Source organism: Labeo rohita, chromosome 9, assembly GCF_022985175.1.
Source record: "Labeo rohita strain BAU-BD-2019 chromosome 9, IGBB_LRoh.1.0, whole genome shotgun sequence".
Lineage (NCBI taxonomy): Eukaryota > Metazoa > Chordata > Actinopteri > Cypriniformes > Cyprinidae > Labeo > Labeo rohita.
Window position 1 is genome coordinate 22,806,745 of NC_066877.1, and position 23,929 is coordinate 22,830,673.

General features: G+C 36.0%; 1 protein-coding gene across 1 annotated transcript in view; it reads right to left on the reverse strand.

Annotated features, from left to right (window-relative positions):
• Nucleotides 1-4,246: 4,246 nt before the first annotated feature.
• The window catches only part of mao (monoamine oxidase), a 46,929-nt gene continuing 27,246 nt past the window's right edge, over nucleotides 4,247-23,929 (reverse strand). Inside the window, exons 4-15 of the mRNA XM_051119215.1 lie at nucleotides 17,626-17,730; nucleotides 15,684-15,775; nucleotides 15,466-15,607; nucleotides 13,537-13,686; nucleotides 11,422-11,581; nucleotides 10,017-10,113; nucleotides 9,856-9,909; nucleotides 9,695-9,752; nucleotides 9,492-9,589; nucleotides 9,284-9,395; nucleotides 7,584-7,646; nucleotides 4,247-7,491 (exon numbers count right to left, since the gene is read on the reverse strand). Of these exons, the coding sequence (XP_050975172.1) occupies nucleotides 7,336-7,491; nucleotides 7,584-7,646; nucleotides 9,284-9,395; nucleotides 9,492-9,589; nucleotides 9,695-9,752; nucleotides 9,856-9,909; nucleotides 10,017-10,113; nucleotides 11,422-11,581; nucleotides 13,537-13,686; nucleotides 15,466-15,607; nucleotides 15,684-15,775; nucleotides 17,626-17,730 (1,287 nt within the window). The 3' untranslated portion in view covers nucleotides 4,247-7,335. The remainder of the gene's footprint in view (nucleotides 7,492-7,583; nucleotides 7,647-9,283; nucleotides 9,396-9,491; nucleotides 9,590-9,694; nucleotides 9,753-9,855; nucleotides 9,910-10,016; nucleotides 10,114-11,421; nucleotides 11,582-13,536; nucleotides 13,687-15,465; nucleotides 15,608-15,683; nucleotides 15,776-17,625; nucleotides 17,731-23,929) is intronic.

Here is a 23,929-nt window from a genome sequence, read left to right on the forward strand (position 1 = left end):
ACTTTTTAGTTTAAAGTTGGATTGGATTTATGATACATGTCTGATCATACTGCTTGAATGAATGAAAACACTGTCAGGCTGTGTGAGGGAAAGGCCCAGGAAATGATACTAGATATTTATTAGGACAGATTGGTGCATTCACATTATAGATGACTTTTACGGTCTCTTTCACTCTATACTCAGTGAAAATAATTCATACACAGATGGTGTCATATATGTTGCGGGGCATGTATGGATAATTTAGGAGCCATTGAAATTATGGATTGAACCACTGCGTTTAGATATGATATCATCCATTTATCTCAGCAACCAGCACACAGTTTGATTCAACAGCAGATGGTAAATGTCATAATGTTCAGCAGTGGGACATTTTAGACAGCACTCTCAAGGCTCTGGATGTTCACTTGGCATAATTAAAAAAAAATGGCCTAACCCACACATGCATGCACACACACACAAACAAACAGAGGATTCATTCTCAAGGAGACTCACTTGGCACAGCTCAGGCTTTTGTAGAAGATTATTAGATAATTTGAATATTGAGGACACGTTTTCCATTCTTCGGTCAATCAGGTCATGAGATGCATTAAAAATGAACAGTCTCAATTCAATCAGACACCGGTTTGCGGTCTCTCACAGTCCTAAATTAAATTCACGGCCTAAATAAAATCAATCCACCGAACGTACAATTGAACTTTAATAGACCTTGAATGGCTGACATTTGCCCACTTATTCAGCAAATAAATAATACATGACTAAATTGTGAATGCTGTTGAAAAGATGCTCGCAGGATTCAGAGGCCTGCTTCCATTTCCACTGATATAAACCCTCAAAGATCACTGTAATTCTAAGGTTTTCAAAACTTTGAAGCTCTCCAAGATATTAAAGGAACAAATCAGCATCTCACCAGTTAATTTCATTAATATTTTATGATCAACTCTCAAGAGAAATTTGTATAATTTCAGAAAACAATGTTTATTTATCAAAATAAGCAAGCAATGCAAATTATGAAATAATAGAAAAGAAATAAACGTGCAATTAATATCAACCCATATGAACGGTAAAATCATAGCAAAATATGAAAAAGAGACCCATATGGAAGGAAAAATCTTCAATAAATAGTTATACTATTCATTAAAGGAATAGTGCATCTCCAGATTAAAAATTTCCTAACAATTTACTCACCCGTGTCATCCAAGATGTTCATGTCTTATGTCTTTTCATGTCGAAAAATTAATGAAGGCTTGAAGGTTGAAGGTCCAAATTGCAGTTTTAATGCAGCTTCAAAGAGCTCTACATGATCCTAGCCAGGGTTTTATATAGCGAAATAATCTGCCATTTTCTAAAAAAAAAAAATATATATATATATACTTTTTAACCATAAATGGTCCTCTTGCACTAGGTCTGCAATGCATAATCACTGTTTGTCTGTGTGCTCCGGATCAAAAAGGTAGGGTAGGACAGAAAACTCCATCTCATTTTCTCCTCCAACTTCAGAATCGTCCAACATCGTTTTTTGTAAAGTCTGTTTGATTTTCTTTGCATATTCGCTTTGTAAACATTGGGTCGGTACTTCCACCCATGTCACGTGTTATTCTGGAAGTTAACTAACCTGTTAATATATAATATAATATATAATAAACTGTTCTTCCACCACCAAATAATTAACTAGCTGAACAGTAAGCTTTATAGTACATCAACTTAACATCAACTTTATAGTACATCAACTTAACAAAGTCGGTCAAAGAACGTTGCACATCCAATCAGAATGTAGAGTCAGAACTATCTGTTTAATAACATATGAGATGCTATAAAATACTTTACTGATGCATGTGTTTGTAGCCTATAATATCCTCTCAAAAAAAGTTGTCCTCATCTGGTCACTTTTGAAGGCATGGATGCAACCTTTGCTTATAATATCCCACCGTCCTGAATACACAATAGTCACACAGCTGAAGGAGTTGCAGGCTTTTCTCTGAGCGAATTATATAGCGTCTCATACCTTATACCTTAATACAGTGGCATACAACAGTTTAGCATGAACGCTAAATTCCCCTGGTCATCTCTAAATTGTGTCTTCGGGGATATTTTCATACTCCTTTCATGTGGGATTTGCTCTCCCCTGTTTGATGATGTTTGGTGTTGCAGCTTCTGTTCTTCTCTCTCCTCTCCGCTCTGGAGGAGTCTTATCCAGTGCTTATCGCACAAATTTATTCGTGTTTTCCTCCCTCTCTGCACTTCAGCCCATTTTCAGCATTCACAACTTCAAAGTGTCATTAGGCGATATGATATCCCAGCATCCCTTATCTCTACACAACACTGATGCTTCTTTTGAACTTTCAGCTGGGATGGTGAAAGACATTGTAGGGAGTGACAACGAGGCGATAACATTTGGCAGATTGACGAGGTAAAAGTCTCGAATCCCAATTTCTCACTTCTCAGTGTTTTCTCAGAGCAAACAGTGCTAGGTTTTCTATTAAAATGTTCATTCATAGAAAAGTTATTTGCATTTACCTTGCCAAATGGAAGGACACACTCAACTTAAGTTCTCTGTCTGAGGAGCACAACAAATACAATCATTTTATTTGGAAATATTTTCAACAATATTTGATAGATAGAGAGATAGAGAGGAACTATAAGTTCTAACTTTGGTACACTGGCACCCTCTAATGGTCAAAGCAAGTGGTGAACATCTTAGAAGATACTACTGTAGCCTATGTATGTGTGTGTGTGTGTGTGTGTGTATGTATGTATGTATCTCTCTCTCTCTCTTTCTGTCTGTCTATCTATCTGTATTTCTGTCAGTCCATCTCTATCTGTCCGTACTTCCATCCATCTATCTGTAAATCCGTCTATCTATCTATCTACCTACCTATCTACCTATCTATCATCTGTCTATCTACTTGTCTGTCCGCCTGCCTGTCCGTTCGTCCATTCATACGTCCGTCTATCTATCTATCATCTGTCCGTCTGTTTGTCCATCCATCTATCATCTGTCTATCTGTCCATCCGTCTATCTACTTGTCTGTCCGTTCGTCCATCCATACATCTATGTATCTGTCCCTCCATCCGTCTATCCATTCATACATCTGTCCGTCCGTCCGTCCATCCTTCTATCTATCTATCCATCCATCATCTATTTATCTATTTGTCCATCCGTCTATCTATCTACTTGTCTGTCCGTCCGTCCGTACGTAAATCCATCCGCACATCCGTCTATCTATCTATCATCTTTCCGTCCATCATCTGTCTATCTGTTTGTCCATCCATCATCTATCTACTTGTCTGTCCGTTCGTCCATTCATATGTCTATTTATCTGTCCCTCCATCCGTCCATCCATTCATACATCTGTCTGTCCGTCCATCCTTCTATCTATCTATCTATCTATCTATCATCTGTCCGTCCATCATCGGTCTGTTTGTTTGTCCATCCTTCTATCTATCTACTTGTCTGTCCGTTCGTCCATCCATACGTCTATGTATCTGTCCCTCCATCGTCCATCCATTCATACATCTGTCCCTCCGTCCGTCCGTCCATCCTTCTATCTATCCATCCATCATCTATTTATCTATCTGTCCATCCGTCTATCTATCTACTTATCTGTCCGTCTGTCCATCCATACTTCTATCTATCTGTTCCTCCATCCATCCATCTATTCATACATCTGTCCGTCCGTCCATTCATCTATCTTTGTGTCCATCCTTCTAATCTGTCTGTCCATCCATTTGTCTGTCTGTCTGTCCGTCTATCCATCCATCCATACGTCTATCTATCTGTCCCTCCATTCATACATCTGTCCGTCCATCTGTCTGTCTGTTCGTTCGTCCATCCATCCATATGTCTGTCCATCCTTCTATCCGTTTGTCCGTCCATCCATCTAGCTATCTGTCTCTTCGTCCTTCTGTCTCTGTGTATCTATCTCTGTCTGTTCGTCTGTCTTCCCTTCCATCCATACATCTGTCTGTCTGTCCGTTCATCTATCTAAATATCTGTCTATCTGTCGCTGTCCGTCTGTCCATCTATCTATCTAGTTATTTACAGTTATTAAGGATCTTAAATCAGTGGCTGAGGCAGTTCATGTCCTGCTGTGGCTCAAATGAGCTCATCTCTGCTGAAAGATCCTCATCCGCTTTCTTCCCTGATGGAGGACGTCATGCTAATCAAGAATCTTGTGACTTTAAAAGGGAGTAATTCTGATGAGAGCATTGTATGTGCACTGATAACAAAAGAACGGCATATGCAGGGTCTGGTGGTAACACACTTTTATTATCAGCTTAGTCGTTGAATTTGTACAAAGAGATCAAATAATGCAATTACAAGACTAGACCATTGGACACTGTGATATGCACAAAAAATCAGACAAAAGGGCCTGATCATAGCAGGGCAGCTATGCAAACTGGAGCGGACGACGACAGATCTGGTAAACAGGGCCATGTTATGTGGTTTCGGAAAAGCATTAGCAGCACACACACACACACAGAGGCACAATTCACTAGCACACCAGGTGGAGGAGTTACAGCAAATACAACATGTCAGGACAAAAGTGTCACCACGTCATTACTAAGTTCACAGTGGACCAGACTCTATCCAAGATATAGGTCACAGATAGAAAGCTTTCTTATCAAACATTATAGTCAACAGTCAGGAGTGGCTTTGCCTCTGATTCTGTCAGTCCTGGGTCATCTGTGGCTTCTTAAGGATGCAGTTGTGATAGCTTTTCATTTTATGCTGAAGACTAGAGCAGATCAGTGCAGATTTCTGCAATGCATTTCTGGTTCTAACTCTTGTAAATGAATCTTGTTTTTAGAAAGCATCACCTAAAGCAGCCAGTGACTGACCCAAGGACAATGTTCAAGACTGGAGGAGTTCATCAGCACAGAGGCACTTGAGAAATGAGGAATACTACATCAGATTAAGGCACCACAAACAACAGTTACAACGCATCTTTGGAACAACAAAATTTACACACTTCGGGTTTACACACTTAATACATTTTATTTTCAAATCTGCCTGGGGCTGCATCACCTCCTTTTCAATAATTGCAATTTTAGACAATGAACTATGCATTTCATAACACCGTTCAAAAGTTTGGGATCAGTAAGACATTTAATGTTTTTTAAACTAGTCTTCTATGCTCATCAAGGCTGCATTTATCTGATCAAAAATACAGAAAAAAAATGTAATATTGCGAGATATTATTACAATCTAAAACAATGGTTTCTATTTTAATATACTTTAAAAATATAATTTATTCCTGTGATGCAAAGCGGTGACACTTTTATCAGGATTCTTTGATGAATAAAAAGTTAAAAAGAACAGCATTTATTCAAAATATAAATCTTTTCTAACAATATAGGTCTTTGCTATCACTTTTTATCAATTTAACATCCTTTTAACAATTTTTAACAATTTAACAACCTAAATAAAAGTATTAATTTCTTTCAAAAAAAAAAAAGAAGAAAAATTTACTGACCCCAAACTTTTAAACAGTGGTGTATATTGTTCATAAAAACACTATTTTAAATAAATGCTGTTCTTTTTTTAACATTTTATTTATCAAAGAATCCTGAAAAAAAGGCTCCAAAAATATTAAGCAGCTACTACAGCAACTACTTTCAACATTGATAATAAATCAGCATATTAAAATAATTTCTGAAAGATCATGTCACCAGTGTTGCCAAGTCCATGGTTTTCCAGCAGAATCGGGCTACTTTAACACCGTTGCTGCAGGTTGTTTTTCATGTCCATGGGTTGAAGGGACCCCAATAATGTGATGTTTTACCTCCCAGAATGCGAATTTTTACTGGGGAACCCCCCTTTGAAATGCAAAATATCTAATTCTTTTGAGTAGCAATTGGGTGGGTTTTGTTGTGAAAATCTGGCAACCATGTGACACTGAATACTGCAGTAATGATGCTGACAATTCAGCTGTGATCACAGAAATAAATTAGATTTGAATGTATATTAAAATAGAAAAATGTTATTTTACATTGTAATATTTCACAGTATTACTTTTTTCTGTATTTTTGATCAAATAAAAGAAGCCTTAATGAGCATAAGAAACGTCTTTAAAAAAACATTAAAAATCTTACAGATCTCAAATTTTTGAACTGCAGTGTATATATTTGCTAGATATAATTAAATAACTGAAGACCATAACAATCTGATAAACTTTAATGAATCACCATACATAATGTTATAATTGTTCTGTAAATAATATTGCACAGGTTACTGCTACACGGTGAAGGAAGGTACACTTTTCCACTGTATCTATCTATCTATCTATCTATCTATCTATCTATCTATCTATCTATCTATCTGTCTATCTATCTGTCTATTTATCTATTTATCTATCCAAGGTTGGTAGATGGGAAAAAAAAGAGAAAAAAACCCCTATTAAACCATTTCGATAAACTGGGAAAGCCTTTATATTTGTCTACAAACTGTCTACAATTTGTCTATAAATTGTCTACAATTTGTCTACAATTTGTCTACAATTCTACAAAACATTTAATTACATTAGAGGATTGTTAAACAATGGATGTTTGAAAAGAATGCATGTCAAAAAACAAATTCATATTTCAAGTATACACTGGTCTGTTACATGAAAAACTCTAATATGTAAAAGTACATTCAAATGCTTTCATCTGATTCAATCGCACAGCAGCTTTTTGAAATGACATTAAACACTGGGAAACCTTCAAATCATCTCTCTATGCTAATAAACTTCACTTCATCATCCTATCAGACACATTAAGCCATTTAATATTGTATGCTGAGAATGGAGAATGATTGTGATATGAACAGCCTCTGCTTCTCTCATGAATGATATAGTGAATTGTGCTGAAGCTAATACGGCTTCTGTGATGTGTTGTGATGTAGAGAAGATATTCTCAAATTCTGTCTTATAGAGTAAAATAAACTGCATCGCTAAATGCTAATCTAATCGCTGTAATGTTACTTCAATATTTTGGAAGGTTAATTAACGAGTTCCTGAGAACAGCACCAGAAATTAGCAGAGGTAATCGATAAGACTGGTGAACAAACATACACACTCTCACACACGCAATGAGTGGTTGTGGAATGTCACACCTTCGGTTTCCTTTAATGTGGCTAGTTTGTGAACTCTCTGACAGGGCAATTCCCACATTAACAATTAGTAGCTACTCATTATGCCATAATAATCACTTGGTTAATTTTTAACAATGACTGAGCAATTGTGTGTCAAAACTCGGCCACATACCCAGGCGGTGTTATGACCGTGATTAGGTGATTGAGTGCCACAATCACAAGGCCGGCTCACAGAGAACAGGTTGTTGAAAGTGGGAGGGGCTTTAGCTATGTGGGAGGAGCCCCTTCTTGTAGGCGACCACTCCTGCCGCTGTTGCCAGAGCCAGGAATGAGGACACGCCCATGAACTTGAGGAATCCTCCAACTGATGGCAAGTTTCTTTCCCAAAATGTGGTGACAAACGGCTGGGCCGGGACATCCTGAGGAAGAGTGTTCAGAATTAGTTAGAGTTCAAAAACTAAAGATGCTTTTTTGATATTTATGGATTCAATGAAAACAAGTGCAATTTAACCAATGATTCAGGCTCTGACTGCCAAATCTGACTCGCATGGAGTTTTCCCATTGCACACAAAATCTGGAAGAAAGAAGCATACAGTAAGCTTTTCCTTCAAGTAACAGATGGCAATATTCAAAATCGGACATAAACTTCAATTAACATTTAGATTTAAGGCATTTAGCAGACGCTCCCATCTAGAGTAAATAACAAAAAGTGCTTTAGTTGACATATAAGACCATTAACAGATGGCAAGTAAGTGCTGTATATGTTAGTTTAGAAGAGCTTCCTGTAAAGTTTTTTTTTTTTTTAATTTAATACAAATATTAATACAACGTACACTACCAGTCAAAAGTTTTTGAACAGTAGGATTTTTAACGTTCTTTTCTCTGCTCACCAACCCTGCATTTATTTGATCCAAAATACAACAAAAACAGTAATATTGTTAAAAAAGACTATTTAAAATAACTGCTTTCTATTTGAATAGATTTTAAAATGATCAAAGCTACATTTTCTGCATCATTACTCCAGTCTTCAGTGTCACATAATCCTTTAAACATCATTCTAATATTATTATTATTATTAGCAATATTTAAAACAGTTGAGTACATTTTTTCAGGATTCTTTAATGAACAGAAAGATCTTAAAGATCAGCATTTATCTGAAATAAAAACGTTTGTGACATAATAAACTATACCATTCAAAAGATCAGAAGTGATTATAAAGACATGTATAATGTCAACAAAGAGTTCTATTTTAGATAAATGCTGTTCTTCTGAACTTTCTATTCATCAAAGAAACCTGAAAAAAAATTCTACTCAGCTGATTCCAACATACTAACAACAATAATGACTGTTTTTGAGCAACAAACCAGAATATTATTTCTGAAGGATCATGTGACTGGAACAATGATGTTAAAAATTCAGCTTTAAAAAAAAATCACAGGAATAAATTACATTTTCAAATATATTCAAATAGAAAAGAGTTATTTTAATTAGTAAAAATATTTCAAACTTTCAAAAACCTTTTGACTGGTTGTGTAATATTTAGCAAGGTTACATTACATTGATCAAAAGTGACAAAGAAAGTGTAAAGACATTTATAGTTATAAACAATTGTTTTCTCTTACTTTATATTCATCAAATATTCCTAAAAAAAGGGTTTCCACAAAATATCAAAAATAAATCCCAAAAAATATAAAATGATAATAATAAGAAATGTTTATTAAGCAGCAGCTATTTAGCAAATAAGAATGATTTCTGAAGGATCGTGTGACACTGAAATCTGGAGTATTGATGCTAAAATGATTCAGCTTTGCATCACAGGAATAAACTATATTTTAAAACATTAAAACACAAAACATTTTTTAAACTGTAAAAGTATTTCACAGTGTCACTGAAATACAAATACAGACACAACAAAGCCTTATGCTAATAAAATAGTCCAACATAATAATTACACTTAACAATCAAAGTATCAATAAATGTGTTGAAAATAGAAAATGAAGCATAAATACATGCACAAAAAGAAGTAGATTGTGACATGCAGTTAAACAGACACCAAAAAATAAAAACAGTTAAAATTCAGTTATATTGCAATGACATCATTGCTGTGGGATTCATATTGAACATGCTAATAATGAATTAGGAAATTTGGGCAGAATATTTTTTTTTAAATCTTAGATCTTAGTAACTAAACCTTATTTGGTTAAAACGCACCTCTCTACTGGCTCTCTCTCCAGCTTGCACGGCCCCCTCCATGTAACCGCTCCACTCTGTGGCTGTTTCAGTTCCTGCAAAGTACAGCCTGCCCACTGGCTCCCTCAGGACCCTGAAACAGAGAGAAATGATCACTTCTCATGTCAACTCATGCCCTCGTTTACCATCAGCAGGCTAGCATAATGCTACCATCCGGAAGTGCACTAACCTGCCATACTGTGTCATGATACCAGGAGGGAAGTAGGCAGTGTAGCAGCCGCCAGAGTACTCCTCCTCACACCAGTTTTTCTCTTCATAGTGTACAGGCTAAAAAAAGAGACAGACATTAAAATGAAGCATAAAAAAGTATTATTTTAAAAAAATCACTAAAGACTAAAGACTAAAGGATAACTACTGGTCATGGAGACTCACATGTAATGCTTCTTCTGAGCCGAGCACACGAGAATAAATCTCACAGATCCTTTTCTTTCTGAAATGGTTGACAATATTCTGGTAAGAATGATCAGTTCAACACAAACTGTGCACATGTGTTGTGACACTTTACCAATATAAACAAAGAAAGAAATATCTACCTCTCATCTTTCGTCAGGCCTGCTAATTTCCTGGATTTTCGTGCCAGGATGAAACTGTAAAGAAAAGGAGCCAGTTTACTGTTCTGTCACCGTAAGCATCTCAACTACTTTGTTAGTAGTTTATGTTCATTCTATGATAGAAAGCTCTTTGCTTTATTTACCCCATTATAGCAGGCACAGACCCATCAGGCTTAGTGTCATCAAGAGTAAGACCAATTGCTGCTTCCTCCTCCTCGATCACCATGGTGCCACAGTATCCTGAAAAAACAAAACAGCCCAGGTTAGCATACACATAGTTTAGTATTATTTATATACATAGTTTTTAAAGCGATAGTTCACTCAAAAATGAAAATTCGGTCATTAATTACTCATCCTCATCTCGTTCCAAACCTGTAAGACCTTTGTTCATCTTCAGAACACAATTTAAGATATTTTTGATGAAATCCAAGAGCTTTCTGACCCTGCATAGACAGAAACACAACTGACATGTTAAAGGCCCAGAAAGGTAGTAAGGACATTGTTAAAATAGTCCATGTGACATTAGTGGTACTCTCACGAACATGCGTTGAAGACTGACAGGGAAGAGAAGAAATTGTTGACTAAATTCGTTATTTTTGTTCGTAACTCAAAATTATGGTAGAACCACCAATGTCATAGATTCCTTCCTACTTTTTTGGGCCTTGAACGTGTCAGTTGCGTTGCTGTTTACGCGGGGTCAGAAAGATGAACGAAGGTCTTACGGTTTAGAATGACATGAGGATGAGTAATTAATGACAAAATTTTAATTTTTGGCCGAACTATCCCTTTACTAACATTTTAAATTAGCTTTAATTATTATACCTTCAGTTTTCATTTTCCTAAATTTAGCTTACATCATTTTGTTATGTGCGTTTGCCATGTCTACTAGTTTTATATACTTTATAGAGATTTATACATGCTGAATACAAGCTGAATAATTAAACTTTCCATTGATGTATGGTTTGTTATAATAGGACAATATTTGTCCTAGATACAACTATTTGAAAATCTGGAAACTGAGGGTGCAAAAAAAATTAGAAGTTGTCCAAATGAAGTTCTTAGCAATGCATATTACTAATCAAAAATTAAGTTTTGATATATTTATGGTACAATATTTTCAAAATCTCTTCATGGAACACGATCTTTACTTAATATCCTAATGATATTTGGCATAACAGAAAAATCAATCATTTTGACCCATACCTGTGCGCCTTATGACTGGTTTTGTGGTCCAGGGTCACGTATATGTATATTTCAATATATTTAATTTATACTTATTTCAGTTTTAGTAATTTTGGTACTTCAACCTCAACCTATTTCTTTTAGTAGGTTCCCAATGCAACATTACAAATTTTATTCAAGTTGAAGTTTTACATCTAATATTTATATTTAATTTCAGCTTTATTTCAAACAACAAAACTGATTTTTAATCATTTTAGTTTACAATAACATCAATGCAGTCCCAATGCAGCCATTTCAGTCCCAAGATTCTTTCATAACTGGCTTTCAAGTGGTTTATGTAATGGAAATTGGATAAGTGGTACAGACCCTTCTTCCTCCAGAAGTTCTCTTTGTAGTACACCATGCATTTGATGACTGAGCCCATGGGTACTCTATGAATGAGCTGGTTCCTCAGAGGGGGCAGTTCAGGGTTGAAATGGATCTTCAAGTTCAGCCCTGGTGGTATGGCAAGTATAACATATTTGGCCTACAAGAACAGAAATAAAAAAAATCCTTAAAGAACACATCATCATTTCAGATAGTCAAGTTTTCCTGTAAGAGCAAGCACAGCTATTTGTAAATTTTATGGATCAGCCTTCCGGTCTCATTCACGTCAGCTATTTCTTTATATTGCAAATTGGTGTGTCTTACCATGTATATTATCTTAATTATGAGCACACTGGTTTGTAGTGCAAACAGTCTTACCATTTACTGCACTTTGTTATCCGTCTCATTATTTTCCTATACCGGATAATGAACCGGAAGTCTCATAAACCACCAGAACTGTGCCCATTAACAACATATTTAAAGCTGCTCCAAGTGATTCTTTTGGGAATGCCGCACATTAAAATGTCCCTTCTATCTGATGGATTTCACTAAAATCACACCTGTCTCTGTTACCTTGCATATAACAAAAAGGGTTTTATTTTGCTTACACAGATTTACAATATCAAAACCTCTCAGAAATGTGGAACTCATAATTGCATGCAACAAGTTTGCTAAAAATCATCAGGAATAAAAATTCATTAATTCATGCAGCCTTTGTCTGCATAAGAGAAATCCTACAAATCCTAAACTTTTGAACAGTAGTGTATATATGTAAGGACTTATTGTTGAATATAGTGGTTCCAGTTTTGCCCCCACTGTTCCTCCCCAGAGGGTTAAGCAGCTCTACAGCAGCCTTTAATAAGCTTTCAGCACAGGAAAGAGGATGTGGCTAGGGCAGGGGGATGAAGAGCGGCTTGCTGATAACAATCCACCAAGCTTACACACATACATGGTGATACATACTTCAAAGAGAGACATTTGTCCTTCAAATGAGCCGATTTAGCATGAAATGTAAAATACTGCCTACTCAGAAGGAGCTTCATCCCTGGCTACTAAACTCAAAAGCTAGCACACTACCATATTACCATTTGTGCAGTATGTGTATTATGTGTATTATGCACATTAGTGTGCGTGCACAAAATACGGGATATGAAGTGCTACTTGGACTGGAAAAGCGTATAGCACAATGCAATATCCCTGCCTTGACCTTACTATTTTTAGCTCTATATTTGATTGTAAATCCAAAGTTTACACAATTTTAAATACAAATCTAATATATACTCTACCATTCAAAATTTTGGGGTCTGTATGACGATTTGACAGTCATATATACATATATATGCAATGGATCCAGAACAAAAACGAAACTGTCACGAATCTTTTGCTATGCATTTGATTACGCACAGGCGAGTACCCAGAAGCTACAACGATCTATCACGCCACATTAAAGAGCGCCAAAATGGTATTTATTGGTTGAATTTCCTAATGAAACGGACAGAATTTAAAATCTGAATCAAAAATAACAAAGCACAAAGCTTAGCCTGTTGTGATTTATTGTATGGGAGGCGTTCATTCATCAACTGAAATCAGCACAGACCAAAAGATCATCTGGGATTTAAGAATCTATATTGGTTCAAAAATCTATTCAAATTGAAAAGTATTTTACTGTCCTTAACTTTCACTAGGGGTGTGGTGTTGAACAGTCTCTGTTCATCTGTTCTCTTCAAAATAAATATATAAGCCTATATCGTCCTATAGGTCCATGATTAAAAATGAAAATGTGAACAAAAATAAAAGCAATTAAATGTGTTATTATAATTAAAATATGAAAATTAATATGATGGGTAATAATAGATTAGGACGGAATTCAAAGTCAAACAAAGTCAAACATGACGGACAATGTTAAAGTCTAATGCAACCTCTGATACATATATATATAAATATTTAAGTTTCTTGGACAACAACTGGACATGTGTTATAACTGAAGCCAGTGCTTGAAATTTTGCATTCTATGTTTTGATTATAAACAGGCACTATATACTTTGTAACCATGCAGTAAGAAGTATGCCATGCCAAATAGGACACGGCCATGGAGAGTTTTGTGCACATTCTCACCTTGTATATCTCCTCATTAACTGTCCTGACCTCCACCAGGTCTCCAGTCTGGTCAATGCTAAAGACAGGTCTGCCCAGCTTCACACGGTCACCCAGCTCCCTCGCCATCGCCTCGCTGATTTGATTGGCACCTCCGGCAAACTTGCGCTCCTGAAATATGGGGCAGCAGAAAACAGTTTTTTATTCTTTAGTTAGATCTTGTATGTAATACATATGATCCGTTTAACAATCACATACATAAAGTCACATTTCAACAAAGACTGCAATTTTTTAATTCACCAATAGGTGTCTCTGTCTCTCAGAGATATAATTCTGACAGAGTTGTATAATATTGGCCACCGTGCATATACCTTATCAGACACATTAAGAATATAAAACAGGTTTAAGAACAGAAACAGACCAGACTGTAACTGTTTACTAACAATGTCATTCCATAAAGATAAAAGAAGTGACAGTTTAGTATCAATTTAACAAACAAAACTGTTATTTATTTGTGTACTATCAGAGGACACATTTGCTAGAAGGCTCCTGCAATAAATTTGACCCAGATACAGTGGCCACTATTTCGGCATGTTACATAATCAGTTCAGTGTCACAGGAATGAATGGGTATGACACAAGGTAGCCTCTCTTGAGAAGTATGTATTATAATAAACTAATAAAAAAAAAAAAAAAAAAAATCTTCATAGATTAATAAACAAATTAAATATATACTTCTCTATAAGTATTACAGTGGCTTGACCGTGAATACTTTACACATTATGACTAGAAATTACTTATAATTTGTTTTTAGGCCAATGTTGTTTTACTAGTATTCACACTTTTTGATGTTTAATATCGGGTTTTCCAATAGACGGCACCAAGTGATCTTTTTTTTTTAGTAATAATAGTAATAATAGTAATAAAAGTAAAAGTAATAATAATAGTAATAATAATATACTAAAATGGTCAATAAAATATAGTGTAATGATCTAGTTATTGTGTCAAAAATGAAAAATAAAATAAAAAATTGGTTCTATGTATCAGTTATTGGACATTTAGACATAAAAAACAATCATATTTTAAATAATCATTGTAGTTTTCTCAATAGTTGTTCTGGAAGAGAAGAAATTGTTGAATAAAGTTATTTTTGTTTTCTTTGCACACAAAAAGCAGTCTCGTAGCTTCGTAAAATTACGGTTGAACCACTGATGTCACATGGACTATTTTAACAATGTCCTTACTACGGTTCTCTACCTTGACCGTGGTAGTACCCTTGCCGTCTATGGAGGGTCAAAGAGCTCTCTGATTTCACCAAAAATAGTGCTGTTCCTTAACTGAAGGACTTGTGGGTTTGCAAGGACATGAGAGTGAGTAATTAATGAATGAATTTTCATTTTTGGGTGAACTATCCTTTTAGACCCTATGTAACCCTTCCTTTGTACTCATAATAGCAAAACATGTCTCTTTCTTCCACAGAACATCAATTTTTTGCCTTGCAACAAGGCCCATTTTAAGAGCTGTGGTTAACTAAATTAGGGGTACAGGCTGAACAGTGACAATGACTATTGCTCTTGGCAGGAACATTGGATTGAACAGCCACAGCTTGATTTATATCACTATTTCTAACACCTGCTTTCCTGGACTGCCAATATTTCAAAAAACACGCTGTTGTGTGAGGACGCTAAGCCCTCCATCTCTCATTCCTTCAGCCTGCCTTTCTCTCGTTCTCCCACAGATGTTAATTATACTGTAAACACAAGCACTGGTTCGGTGAAAAAGCCAAAGAAAGACGCACAAACACGCTGTGAAAATGTTAATGTCATGGAGTTCATATGTTTGGCATATAATTAACTCTGCTCTTTGACAGAGAAACAACCAACCGAGATAACATAGTATACAAACATAGGCCTATAGTTTATATTAGCTTATCTGTTGTATAAAGACTTACCTGGCCTCCGTTGGTGGTAGAGAAGATTCTCATAGTGCCTCCACACTGCTTGACGTACCAAAGGAACCACAGAGCAGACACCTCATAGGGCTCGGAGGTCACGTTCACATTGACGAACAGAGTGGCAAAGCGGCGAGCAGCTCTGCAAGAAACCCATGGGCCGTCAATATCAAATATGTCACAACAATACCTGATTTTAATTGGTCCCTTCTCTGTACCTGGTCCAGCAAATCTTGTCAAGAAGTTGCTGCATAGTCATCTTGTCCCACTCTTCGGCATGAGGGGCTCTCCATGGAGCTTCTTTAGGAATCTAAAGTGCACATTTCGCTTGAATTAATTCTGATTCTGGTTACTTAAAAGTTCCATTATTTTTAAGGAACAAATGTTCCGAACGAAACTACATCGCCAAATTATGAAAGAATTTAACTCAAAAATAAATGTAACAATTCTTGGAAAAGGTGTGTTTATATTTACATACTTTTTCATAGTCATAGTCAAGAGTCATTCACTGGGAAAATCAGACTATACTGGTCACGCTGTATTTGTTTGATTCACTACAATGAATTGACACACGAGAGTCGCTCATTTGGGAATCAGATTACATGTGTTGCACTGTATGTGTTTGATTTACAAAAAAGTAGATTAATTTGAAACATTTGTACAGAAATCAGACAACACTGCTCGTGCTGTGTTTGTTCAGTTCACTAAAAAGAACCAACTTGAGAGTCATTTGTTTGGGAAATTAGACTACACTGGTCATGCTGTTTGTTCAATTCACTACAAAGAACTAACTTGAGAGTCATTCATTCAATAAATCAGACTATACTGATTACGCTTGTATGTGTTTGATTCACTACAATGAATCAACTCATTCAAGTGATTCATTTGGGAATCAGATTACATGTGTTGCACTGTATGTGTTTGATTCACAAAAAGTAGACTCATTCAAGTCATTTGTTCAGAAATCAGACTACACTGATTGTGCTGTGTGTGTTCAATTCACTAAAAAGAATTGACTTGAGAGTCATTTGTTTGGGAAGTCAAATTACACTAGTCATGCTGTATGTGTCTGATTCACTACAATGAATCGACTCATGAGAGTCATTTATTTGGGAATCAGATTACATGTGTTGCACCGTATACGTTTGATTCACAAAAAGTACAGACTCGTTAGAGTCATTTGTTCAGAAATCAGATCACACTGGTCATGCTGTGTGTTTTCAATTTACTAAAAAGAACCAACTCGAGAGTCACTCATTCGGGAAATCAGACTATACTGTTCACACTGTATGTATTTGATTCACTACAATGAATCGACTCATGAGAATCATTCATTTGCAAATCAGATTACACATGTTGCACTGTATGCGTTTCATTCACAAAAAGTACAGACTCATTCAAGTCATTTGTTCAGAAATCAGACTACACTGCTTATGCTGTGTTTGTTCAATTCACTAAAAAGAACTAACTTGAGAGTCATTCAAGAAATCAGACTATACTGATCACGCTGTATGTGTTTGATTCACTACAATGAATCAACTCATTCAAGTCATTCATTTGGGAATCAGATTACACATGTTGCACTGTATGTGTTTGACTCACAAAAAAGTAGACTCATTCATGTCATTTGTTCAGAAATCAGACTACACTGATTGTGCTGTGTGTGTTCAATTCACTAAAAAGAACTAACTTGAGAGTCAATCAAATTATACTGGTCACGCTGTATGTGTCTGATTCACTACAATGAATCGACTCATGAGAGTCATTCATTTGAGAATCAAATTACACATGTTGCACTTTGCGTTTGACTCACAAAAAAGTATAGACTCATTAGAGTAATTGTTCTGAAATCAGACTACACTGGTCGTGCTGTGTGTGTTCAATTCACTGAAAGGAACCAACTTCAGAGTTTGGGATATCAGACTATATTGGTCTTACTCTGTGTGTTTGATTCACTACAATGAATTGACTCATGAGAGTCGTTCATTTATGAATCAGATTGCACTGTATGTGTTTGAGTGTCTTTTTTGTGATGTGGATTCAGCAGCAGTGTTGTGGCAGCATTTGATAAGTATTGCAAGTAAGTCTCGTGTATGCAGGAGAACAGTTAATGGAACTTTTTTAAAATCAAAGTTGGTTCTGAATAAAAATGGACTTTACCTCCATTCCCATCTTGTCCATTGTCCTCCAGAGGTTGTTGTAGTCCATGTAGGCAAGAGGGTTCCACATTGGTGGGAAAGCCCCCTTGAATGGATATGATTTGCCCTGGGAATTAAAACAACAGTGTCTGTAAGAAACCTACTACCTTATCACCAAATAATGAAAATTGTGATTATTATTTTGTCATTGTTGACGTAATGTCTTTATCATAGCCATCATGACCTCATTATCATTAGAAGTGTAACCAGTCTGGAATGGAAAATGGTTTTTGCTGCCTAAAATATACGTAACTGCATTTCGCCTGGCTTGGAATCAAATCACTTAATGGAGGGCCTCTGTTCACAGCCTTTACAGTTGCATTAATATAACCAGAAGATCACAAGCAACTCGACCTTATCAAATCTCAGGGAGATTTAATGATTTGCACATAAAAATGTGACAATCTTCTTCATTAAGAGCAGGAAAAACATATATGTGCTCATTTAGAAGGCTGGAGTGGAATTTACAGTAATGATAAAGCATCTATAAATAGACACTAATGATAACGCTAATTCACAATAAAAAAAAAAAAAAATTCATAATCACAGATAATGACAATATTAGTCTTTGGCAAACAGCAGCTATATGACACAAGCTGTTCACACATCGCTTGCTTCCCACAGTAGTGGAAACGCTTAGTCAGTATGATCATTCTTTGCAGCTGGCCAATGGGGTAACTATATGCAGACATTACTTCATACCTGGATTGCTCTGTTGCTGTGGGGCTCTTAAATAAGCACCGTTGGGCTGATTGATTAATGTTTAACTGCACATCAAAGATAAAGTCCTGCATTTCAATATGTTGTTTTCTTAACATAAAGCCACTAATGATTGCTAAAGCCATAATGATAATGAAATGAAATCCCTGATAAAGAAGGCACTGAATTGACAGCTAAAAAAACATGCTAAAGGTTACTGTGGGACTGAATGAGGCAACCTAGTCAAAACTGCTGACAAAATCAAAGACCTGTCACCTAGAAGGATTCTCACGCACTCTTTGGTTTGATGCCCAGTGTTCACTTCAGAGCAATTTGTCATGTCATAGTGATTTGTGCATTTTCAGCACAAAGTGTTGGAAACTCTGTCATTTTATTGCTTGCAGAAGGGAACCAGAGTGGTTTTTGAGTAGGACTAGAATGCACTTAGCAGGACAGATAAATGATTGAACACTTCAAATGGCAAACCACCGCAAAACACTCGACACAGGGACGCCATCCTCCTATTTTTTGAGCAGGGAGTTCTGGTTCACCTGGCGCCCTGAACAAGACAAAATGTGACCAAAAAAAAAAAGAAATTGCAACTGTCAATTCCCTGTCAATCAAAATCAAGAAACCATGACCTTTGCATTTGTGCCACACTCTACACGATTTTTAAATGTAAAATAATCTTCTGATGAGACACATGCATGGCATTTCTCTAACGTCACTTGAACTCATTTATCTTACTGTAATCGTCTTCTTGGCCTGAAGTTTAGTTTTAGAAAGCCATATATACAAAGTTCTTTCAGAATTTAATGTGAATTCCCCATTTGTATTTCTAAGCCAACTAACACTACAGGAAAACACGTTCAGCTAAATAAGGGACCATGACATTTCCATATCATTTGCGAGCCTGCCAGACCAATGCGGGAGAGGACACTGGATCGCTCAGCATCCAGCAACAGGTCTGTTCCCATGGCGACAGAATTGAGGTGGAGAGATGGAGTGCATCTCTTATGATATCCTTTCAGCAAGAAAGCAGAACCTAAGCCTCTCTACTATCAATAACCTCATACCGCTTTATATCCACGCTGCCGCCCACCTCCTCAGTTTCAAGCAATGAAATGGGACCACATCCTGTCCAATGCAAATGTATCATCCTTCAAAGTAACATTCTGTTTGCCTATATGTTGCAGTATAGACTTTTTACAGAAAGAAAATATATTCTTTTGAAGAAATACGCATTTGTGCACAATATTTTGGCATTTTTTGCACAGATATTAGCCGATACAGATAAGGTTTCAATTGTTTAATTAAATGTTCATTCGACTGATAAATGGCCGATATTAAAATCCTACACTACTTAATAAGCATTGCAACATTATAATGTACAGTGGAGGTCATAAGTTTACATGCACCTTGCATAATGTTAATTATATTACCAAAATAAGAGGGATCATACAAAACGCATATTATTTTTATATTTAGTACTGAGCTGATGAAGATTTTTCACATAAAGGATGTTTACATATAATTCATAAAAATTACCCTGTTCAAAAGTTTACATACACTTGATTCTTAATACTGTGTTTTTACCCGAATGATCCACAGCTGTGTTTTTTAGTTTAGTGATAGTTGTTCATGAGTCTTTTGTTTGTCCTGAGCAGTTAAACTGCACGCTGTTCTTCAGAAAATTCCTTCAGGTCTCACAAATTCTTGGGGTTTTCAACATTTTTGTTTATTTGAACCTTTTCCAACAATGATTGTATGGTTTTGAGATCCATCTTTTCACACTGAGGACAACTGAGGTACTCATATACAACTATTACGGAAGGTTCAAATGCTCACTGATGCTTCAGAAGGAACACAATGCATTAAGAGCCGGGGGGTGGAAATTTTTTGAATTTGAATATCAGGGTAAATTTAACTTATTTTGTCTTCTGGGAAACACTTAAGTAGCTTCTGAAGGGCAGTACTAAATGAAAAAAAAAAAAAATATTTAGGCAAAATAAGAAAAATCAAAAGTTTTCACCCCCCACCTCTTAATGCATTGTGTTTCCTTCTGGAACCTTCTGTAATAGTTGCATATGAGTCTCTCAGTTGTCCTCAGTGTGAAAAGATGGATCTCAAAATCATACAGTTGGAAAGGCATCAAATAGACAAAAATGTTAAAAAAAAAAAAAAAAAAAAATTTGTGGGACCTGACGGATTTTTCTGATGAACAGCAGGCAGTTTAACTGTTCAGGACAAACAAGGGACTTATGAACAACTATCACTAAACAAAAAAACACAGTTGTGGATTATTACATAACATTTACATTACATTTTTGAACGGGGTCATTTTTATAAATTCAACTATTATTTTCTCTTGTGGACTACAGTACGTGCAAAAGTCTCAGGCCACTAGTATTTTCATCAGCTAAAAATGGTTTAAAGTCAGTTAAAGTCAGTCTTTTGCTGTAGTGTGTCAGTAGGAAATATCAGATTACATTTCCAAACATTCATTTTGCCATTAATCGTAATAATCCAGTGAGATTTTTGTTTGCACAAGGAGTCTGACAACAGCGAGTGCTCTGCACAGAGATCTGATCTCATCATCATCCAGTCTGTCTGGAAATGACATGAAGAAACAGAACAAACTCAGATAGACTAAATCCAGAAGAACTGTGAAAAAGTCTCCAGGATGCTTCAAGAAACCTACCTGCAAAGCTGCAGCACTGTTAAACGTTTTAGGCACTTGTGTAAAAATGCTGTAAAATGAGGATGCTGTCATAAATAGATTTTCTTTATCAATTACCTTTTATTAACTAAATGAAATCAACATTTGGTGCGACCATTCTTTGCGTTTACAGCAGCTTTTGCCCTAGGTGCACTTGCGCAAAATTTTTCAGGCAGCTTTGCAGGTAGGTCTCTTGAAGCATCTTGGAGATGTTGCCACAGTTCTTCTGGATTTACTCTGTTTCAGTTTGTTCTGTGTCTTCATGTCATTCCAGGAAGACTGGATGATGATGAGATTAGATCAGTGTGGAGCACTGGCTGTCTCCTTGTGCAAACAAAAATCTCACTAGATTATTACAATTAATAATTAATGTAAACCGATATTTTTTACTTACACACTACTGCAAAAGATATAACTTACTTAGAATAATAATAAGAATAACTTACTTTAAACCATTTTTTGGCTGGTGAAAATACTACTGGCCTAAAACTTTTGCACAGTACTGTATATGTAAACTTCTTTTATGTGAAAGATCTTATTCAGGTCAGTACTAAACAAAAAATAACATGCATTTTGTATGATCCCTCTTATTTTGGTAAAATAATTTACATTTTGCAGATTCTGCAAAGATGTATGTAAACTTTTGACTTCAACTGTACCTTTATATATAAAAAGGATATTTACTATAAATAATGGAATAATTACTCTTAAATTTAACGATAAAATGTCTAATGTCAATAACCAATACTGTACTGATACACTGTCCATTCCTAGAAACGCTGCTAGTTGCTTAGAAATTACATTCTGCATTTTTACATTTGAAAATATCAACCTTTTGGCATTAATAGTAAAACTATACACATATTGCATATCATTATAATTAATTGCAATAGTACCAATAACTACGTAATTCCAAGTAGTTAAACAACATTAATATGCAATAAGCATGAGTGGTTTAATAGTATTCCCCAGAAACCACTAATGTAAATGCACAGTAATACAAACACTGTACAACAAGCAGTTAATTTTTAACAACACTGCCTTTGCACAACTGGTCAATCATACTCATACTGATAAGCTAAGGCTGCCTGAAAGAGCACTCACGAACGAGGCAGAGGAAACTGGGTCTGGCCTTTAGGATTACAGCTATAGAAAAGCTGATTACACGGGCGCCTTGGCTGCACGCTCACCTTAATTATAAAATGGTCTGCTCGTTGTAACGCCCTTATTGGCTAATACTGGCTCAAGGCCAATACGTGATTGCAGAGTAACAGGTGATACTATAAAAGCGGTTGTAAAACTTTCAACAAAGTGTGCAGCAGCAGATTTGACTGACTACGTGAGGGGCTGATAAAACTACTCTATGAGTCTCGTTCATAAAACTACATAGAAAAACGGACACAGTTCAGCAAAACACTGATGATCTAGGGTAAAATTACCGGGGTGAATTACGCAACTGCTGTTAAAGTCAACAACAGAGACCAGATCAATAAAGATTAATTCATTCATTCCTCAGTGACAAAGTATACTAGTGTTAGTGACCTGTAACAATTAAAAGGATAGTTGACCCAAAAATGAAAATCCTGTCATTAATTACTAACCCTCATGTTGTTTCAAACCCATTTCTCTTCAGAACTCAAATTAAGATATTTTTGATAAAATCTGAGAGCTTTAGACAGCATAGACATCAACGCAATTTACACATTTTTATGGCCAAGAAAGTTAGTAAAGACACAGTTTAAATAGTCCATGTGACATCAGTGGTTCAACCATTATTTTATGAAGCTTTCATGAATTTTATGAAAACATCTTAATTTGTTTTCCAAAGATGAACAAAGGTCTTACGGGTTTGGAACAACATGAGGGTGAGTAATTAATGACAGAATTTTCATTTAAAGTACAATCACATTCGCAAAATTTCACGCACAAAAAAGGCTTGTCAATTTTCAATAGTGTAGCTTTGTAAAAAAAAAAACAAGCAGCTTTCTGATGCTCAACACAGTAAATCCCCATGACTAACCTGAAACCTTTCACACTGAAGCCAATTCACAGATTGTGTGGATTCCTATTAAAATTACTGCATTTCTACTGCCAAAATACACCGAAAAGTGGTAAATGTGACCACAGTTTTAGCTGGAAAATGTACACTGGCTTTATTAATTAGTAAGTCAATCACTAGTAAAAATTCTCTCTGATGTGACATTTGCATATCTCAACATTAAAAACCTGATTTCCTGCCTCTGTGGACTGAAGCGATCTGGTTATGAGAGGGAAACGCCCCTGATCCCAAAGACAGAGCCAGACATCATGGTGTGAGAAAACATGAGAGCGAGAGACAGAGAGAAAGACAGTGTGTCCCCTCAATCCTGATAGCGATTGTCTTTTGATGAGGAGTGCTGCCATGGTAACCCACAGGGATGCTCCGATCAGGAGATAATGGCACGAGGAGAGAGGGGATGCACGGCTCTTTTAGAACATACACTAACACAAACACACACATCATTAATCATTAGGACAGACACATTCGCAGTCATTCTGTTTAAATCATGACACGTACCAAAAAGCAGCCTATAGCAAGACAGCATGAAGAAGCCAATGAAAATGCGATGTAACATAGCTCTGAGCCTTTCCTTTATTTTCAAGTAGTACCATTGAGCCTCTAAACAGCATCTCTCTTACAGATGTCTGAAACCATGCTGATGCATTCTTCAACAAATAAAGCCTTGAAAATCAATCAGATAAGCCTACATGTTTTCATAGCCTATTCCTGGTGTTCTGCCTCTTTCTGCATTAGTCCCTTTGGGTATATTCTGACAAAACGTGTTACGGAACAGCTGGTTTGACATTG